We start from the raw sequence: 6712 nt of genomic DNA, 5'->3' as shown, positions 1-6712 counted from the left end.
CTTTATGGCTTAGGCTTATCCCATGACCGTAAGACCCAGGGTTTGTGAGAGCACATACTGCAGCCCATCTTCTAGCACACAACTGGGGCAATGCCACTGATCAGGTTTATGAATCACTTTCTTCCATTTTCCATTCCCTGGTCCAAAAAAAAGAGAGGTAAGTCAGAAATCCGTTTTTATAAAAACACTTGGAAACCACTGGTGCCTGTCTGCCTCCCACGAAAACTCAGAAATCTCTTCTTCTAATGACCTGTAAGTGCTGGAGGCCAAAAGAAAGCAGATATTGTGGAGAGAAAGGCATGGCAAACACACACCTTCACCGAGCAAAGCTGTAGAAGGTGCGGGGGGGTTCAGGATGTGCAACCCCAGTAAAGCCTTCTCCTTTAGGCAAGCACAGACACAGAGCTTGGGGTTTTCACGCTCTCCCAGCCCGTCCCTCTGCACAGTCCAGGCTAGAAAATGTCCCCCAGTTATTTCTACTTCATGCCTGAAGTAGGAGCAGTAACATATTGAAGGACCTAAAGGTAAGGGAAAAAAACTACCCTGTCTTGTGGTAAGATCTTTGGACAGTTCATTGTTCTTCCAAAAAATGATTTTGCTCTGAATTAGCTGGCTTCAGCTTTTGTTGGGTCTTGTTCTGCCCATTTCTGAAAGACTGAGTAACTCTCTGCTATCAAAATCCCTTTTTCCTTGTTGGTGCTTGCAAGTCGTCATTGTATCATTAAATAGATTGATCTTCAATCTGTTAAGTGCTCTGTGCTGACCTCACTTGTAGCTCTTGACTCCACTTCTTTGAAAATTTTTACATCTTCCTGAAATTTGGACACCAAAGTTTTCAGCAGCAAGTTGTAGTAGAGTCACTAGTAGTGTATATAAAAGGAATACCCTCTGCTTTTGATCTATACTCTATGTTCCCCATTCGTATTTGTCAGGGCCAGATCTGCTCACTTAAGAGAAAGCTTTGGGGCTGTTTTGTCCAGTTGGACTATTGCAACTTGGCCTTTTCTTCCAGTCATTGCATTCCAGAACGGCCGCTGACTCACACCATGTATCACTGTCTCTTAACATGAGCCGCTTTGCCTTCCACATGGCTCCACTGAAACACATGCTATTCAAAGAATATTCCCCCAAGCAAGTGATCCAGATCAACCTGCAAATGACACTCTACACTGTTTGTCCATTGACCAGCTTCTGTTTTATCTGCAAATGCACTGAGATGTTGGAATTCATCTAGAGATGGAGTCTTCCTTCTGTTGTTTTCAGCAAAGATAGGTAGATGAGAGACTACCTCTCTCTAGTAGAAATGAGAGAGTTTTTGCTCACGGCTGGAAGGCATGCAGGAGGAGCGTGTGGTCAGAGCTGCTTCAGCTCCCCAGTCAGCCCCACCTGCAACACACCTCATTCAGTGCTACCTTCCTTGCATACGGAGTCTTTGTAGCAGAGCAGGTGCCCTGAAGAAGCTCCCCGCATGAGGTGGTGCATCCTTCCTCCCCATGAACAGCGTGGAAACCTGCAGAATGGTAATTCCTCTCCTGAGACCTCCTTGGGGATCTGGCAGCTGCTTAGTTGTATCTGTGGTGCTGGAACTGGCAGATCCACTGGGACATTTCAGAAATTGATGCAGAAACTTCATGTGGAAGCTGGTGTGAAGAGAAAGCCTGTGCCAGTCCGCTCTTCTGGTCCCTGCTAAGGGTTTATGCCAAAGGAAAAGGTCACGTACAGAACCTGGGAGAAGAGCTTTAGCAATGTTTTGTATCTTTATTGCAAGTCCCATAGTATTAATATTGTTAGCTCTTGATTCTGGAGCCGGGTGATCAGCTGGTATCTTCACTTACTCCCTCCTGTCTTCCTTCTCTTGTTTTTTGGTTTGGGTTTTGTTTTATGAATTTTAGACCACATTTATGAGTCAATCTCTCCAGAACTAGAATTTCTAAGGTGACACCAGATGTGCCATTTAAAAATTACTTGAGCAGGCTGAGGCTTCAGGAATTGGTTGACTGAAGGCATCCTATCAGGGTGAGACCCTTGCATATCACTGGCTGAACCTTCCCAGAAAAGCATATGATTTTGTCTCCCCATTTCTCCTGCTATTGCAGGACGTTATCCATAGAGGCTACTCAAAATCCTTGGTCAAAGAGTTCAAGTTTAACGAACGTTTATTTCTTTGCTTCTGTGCTGCATCTGACTCAGCTGTATTCAGCTCAAATGTTTGTTCCAGATCCACGCAATGCATATGCGGAGACATGAACGATAGTTAATACAACATTCCAAATATGCCAGTAATAATACAGTATCGCTTCTCTTGTTAATGCAGTTGATCTGCCTCACTGATAATTATCTGTGCCTTATTTCTGATTTGATAGTTTCTGGCTTTAATTTCCAGCCACTGGCTCCTGTACAGTTTTGTTCTTCTGGGTTAAAGCATCTTTTAACACCACGTGTTCTTCTCTTGCAAATATTTATTCACTGATCAGCTCTGCTGGGCTGCCAAGATGCCAGACCTTGGTCTCTCCCGTTTTGCCACAGGAAGCCCTGAGGTGTGCTGCAGCAAGGTGGGATGAGCGTCTCTGGTTTGGGTTCAAATGTTGAGCGGTCCATTTTTGGGAAGGTTCCTTGCAGGGGGATTTGATAGCTTTGCAGGGTGCGGGAGCAATTTGGTCTCTCTGGTCCTGATGACTTCCATGAGCTCTCTTGTGTTCACCCAAGTGGCAGGTCTGAGGCAAAACTATCAGTAAGGCTGTGATTTTCGGGGGTCAGAGGAGAAAGCCTGGGTGCCTGCAGCATGCTCATCTCTTGCAGAAAACAACTAGTCCCCACCACAGGCTCTAAGTACCCTTCGCTCTCCTCCCTGACACAGCCAGCTCTCCTCTGTGCACGGGCTACAGCTGAATTCTCTGGCCCTACAGCAAAGCACAGTGGAGGCTCCACTTCTCCAAGAGCAGCTCTCAGCTGGACATGTGCTCCCTCCTCGTCCGTCCCAGTTCTTCCCGTGCTCTGTGCCAGGGGGGACAACCCCACAGGCTCTGCGGGGCTGCCGGCTGTGTCACGGGGCTCAACAGCCTGTTCAGGAGGGGCTGGGGGGGACACACACCGACAACAACAGTCCCTGCCACCCAGGCCATGCGCTTTCTTTTTGCGACTCAGCCCTGATAAAATGGATCTTTGTTTCGATGCACGCACAAATCTCTGTATCCTTATCGCAATAAAGACTTCTGAACTGATGCCAGAAAAGTTTTCATACTGTTTTCCAGAAGATGGGAACTCGCCAATAGTGGAATGGAGCTTTTGGCACTAAACATGGAAAAGTCCCGAGATGGCATTTCCTCTCTTGCCAGTTCCCTGCTGTTCTTCTGGGTCAGATCTGAAGTTCCCAGTGGATGGGCAGCATCCTCTCCTGGCAAGGAAAGGCACTGTGGTCCTTCCCAGGCTCCGGGCACCTCACACGGGTGGCCTCGCTCCCAGGAAAGCTGCTAGTGCCCAAACCCCATCTTTCCTTGCTTTAGCTTCGCTCTGACCTCCCCAAAGCAGTTTGTTTTCCCCTGCCATGCACCGGATGGCTGCAGTGCTCTGTCCTCGTTTTCCCTCTCCCTCCCCCAGGCAGCACCACTGGCATCATGCTGGCACTGCAACCCCCCCAAAACAGGTGAAGGACGGGGGACCTGTGTCCCTCGTTTGTGGGGCCATGCCGCTGTGGGCCTCTGCGTGCAGCCACAGCTGTAGCTCCGCCAAGGCAAACATACTTGTCACGGCTCATGATGTTTCTTTCAGCGCACACTCTCCCTAGTTTGCTCATTCTTATGGCTCTTAGCTTGAATTTTCCTCAAATTTTCAAATCTTCCTCTGGTAACAGTATGGCCAGGATTAAAACAAACACACCAGGTGGAGTCTTTCCATGGCCGGCTCTGGAAGGATCAGCTCCTGGCTGCCTGGGACCCTCAGCCACAGAGCGATGCGGGAGGACGGGGCTCGCATTCGCATTCCTCTCACTCTCGATGCTGTGGCACGGCGTGTTCCTGCTCACCCTCTTTCTCCCACTGCCTCAAGGTCTCACCATCTTTGAACATCTGGGGGGGGAGTGGATGATCCATCCCAGATGTATTAGCCGCATTTTCCAAATTAAGTCTTTGTTTACTTCCTGTGCTGTTTCTAAGAGCTAATGTTCTAAATTGTTTGTTTCTGCTTTCATCAGTGTTTTTTAACATGTCCGAACTTACTGGCTTAAAGCTTCGTTAGCATGTGGTTTTCCTAGAACGTAATAAGAGCCACACTAGGTCAGATCAGACAGGCACCGCATTGGCGCTCGTCTCCAGCTGCACGGTGGGTGAGGATTCAGGGAAAGGGCATGATCCTTCTCTTCTAGCCAGCAGGGGTGTAGGAAATTTGTGATCAAGTGATTGCTTCTGGATCTGCATAATTAATAGCTGTGGATGCCCCAGTTCTCTATGAATTCATCCTATCCTCTTTTGCACTCATTTAACTTTCAGCTTTGACGAGGTAATTTCATTGTGCCTTGTGTGCAAAACTATTTCCTTTTGTTTGATTTAAACCTGCTGCCTGATAACAGGCTGCCTCCATCCCTGTGCTACAGATAACGTTGACTAATTCCCCAGACCTAGTAGTGCGTGAGATGCGTTCTCCGCCCACCCCAGATTTTGCTCATGGCTCCTTTTTAGGATCTAACGGTCTGGCATTTCTTTTTTTTCTATTGTTTCTCACATCAGTGTTTCTTGTCTCCATAGGAAAGTGAGTGTTTTTCTCATGCGTCCCTTGGCAGCACTGCAGCTCCAACTCTCCCACTGCTGTCGCAGGCCACTGGAAACAGCCTGGGAAGGGAAAGGGGAGGGGGGAGACAGACCAAACGTGGGATTTGTGCTATTTTACTATAGCCCTGCTAGCACTCTCTGGCTGCCAAGTAACACCGGCTAGCACTGGAAACCTGCCCACCTCCTTCGCATTGCCTTGGTTGCTGAAAGCTGGGGAGAGAGCAGCTCCACGGGAACCCAGCAGCCCTGGGAGCGCAATGTCAAGAAGGCGAGGGCATTTCCCACCGCTGCGTGAGCTGCCAGCTCCACAAAATACCACCAGACGTGGCTTGCTGTAGAGATACGAGCTGCCCTGCCATACCCATGCTCGTCATACCCATGCTCGTGATGCCCTGCCACCGCCTCAGCTACTTTTCTGTGGTTTCCCACAAGTGCTGGGAGAAGCTGGCACCTCCAGCACCGTTTCTTGTTACCTGATTAAAGATGGGTGCAATGCCATTCCCACGCCTGAATGTGTGTTGCTCTGAGACTGACTGACAAGCGGGGATGTGGTGGGATGGAGCTTAACTGGGAGAAGGTATTAATGTGGTTACTCCTATCTTTATATATGGATAATATTCTTCTTTTTCTGGCCGTGTCTTCAAAAGATATTTGTTCAAAAACAGGACTCTTACACCCCCCCCTTTTTTTTAAAGGGGCCATAATTGAGAGGAAGACACTGTGCAGATGGGGCAGGAGACTAAGAAGGCACAGGGACAAGGAGAAAAAGGACCAGTATGGTGGGGCTGCGGCAGAAGAAAGTTGGAAGTGGGAAAGGGCTTACTCAGGTAAGCCTTACCTTGGCTTACTCAGGTAAGCCAAGCCGGGAGCAGACAGGCTGTGTGCTTTGCCCACCAGCCTGCACCATTTGCGTTAGAGGCTATAAACAGGGGCTCCTTGGTTTTACCACTGCTCTTCCTGGGAAACTGAGGCAGAAAGGCGGTCGGCGACCCCAGTGCACGTGGAGGACGGGTAGGAAAGCAGTGGTGCTGGGTAGCACTGGTAGAGGATGCTTTGCTAGGGGAAAAGGCAGCTAGAGCAACCCTTGTCACAGGGGTTAGAGCAATGCAGTGTGGATCCACCTCAGGGTTGAAGGGAAGGCAGATGTTTAGCATGGCTCCGAGTATCCCGAGAAGCCCGTTGCTGATGGCAGGAGGAGCTCCCTTCCAGGGTGGCCTGGACAGAGCAGTATGGCACGCTCACATTAGCAAAGGGAGCCTTTCTCCTGACGTGTCCAGGCGTGACGGTAAATCTTTTGGTGGTTTTTACTCACATTTGGGCTCTGTGTGAGGGATGTCCTAATGAAGATCTCAGTCAGAGCCACTAAGCTGCTGGAGTTTTAGCCCCACGGGGCAAGGCTGCACAGTGAGGCTGCCTCCCGCAGCTGCGCCCATCCGTGGGCAGAGCACAGGGACCCTGAGGTGACTGCTGCCCACTGGGGCAAGGGTGTATGTGGCAGAGGGGTGGAGAGGAACCAGCTTCCCCCAAATCCAGAAACGGTCTGCATCTCTGTTTCTTAACAGACAGCAGGGCATTTTCATCTGCCTTTGGGCTGTTGAGCTCCCTGCTGCTGCCCGTTGCCCGGTGCCTGTCGGAGATCATTATCACGCCCACCTCCAGTGCACAGCGGGGCGATACCAGACCTCCGAGCAGAGCTCTCCTTGCTGGTACCTGCCCAGCAGACAACTCCTACATCAGACCCCACGTTGCCCTGTCCTCCCCCCGCGACTTCCTAGCTGGGCTGCTTGGGTAGGCAGCTGTGGGGAGGGCGATGCGGTCCCTGTCTCTGTTTATCCCGGGAGCAGCGGGACTGCCGGGTGAGCGGGGGCCGGGGCAGAGGGGCCGGCAGAGCCGCAGAGCCTGTCGCGATGTCTCCCTCTGTTTCCCCAGGAGATGGGGCAGGAGAGCAG

The 6712-nt window shown here is 50.4% G+C and overlaps 1 protein-coding gene across 1 annotated transcript in view; it reads left to right on the top strand.

Annotated features, from left to right (window-relative positions):
- The first annotated feature begins 5539 nt into the window (after positions 1–5539).
- Positions 5540–6712, top strand: part of CPN1 (carboxypeptidase N, polypeptide 1) — a 14387-nt gene continuing 13214 nt past the window's right edge. The window contains exons 1-2 of the mRNA XM_009323321.1: positions 5540–5615; positions 6326–6551. Coding sequence (XP_009321596.1) covers positions 5540–5615; positions 6326–6551 — 302 coding nt within the window. The remainder of the gene's footprint in view (positions 5616–6325; positions 6552–6712) is intronic.

This window comes from Pygoscelis adeliae, unplaced genomic scaffold, assembly GCF_000699105.1.
Source record: "Pygoscelis adeliae isolate BGI_AS28 unplaced genomic scaffold, ASM69910v1 Scaffold294, whole genome shotgun sequence".
NCBI lineage: Eukaryota > Metazoa > Chordata > Aves > Sphenisciformes > Spheniscidae > Pygoscelis > Pygoscelis adeliae.
The sequence above is the reverse complement of the archived record's forward strand: the minus strand, read 5'-3'. Positions and strand labels throughout refer to the sequence as shown.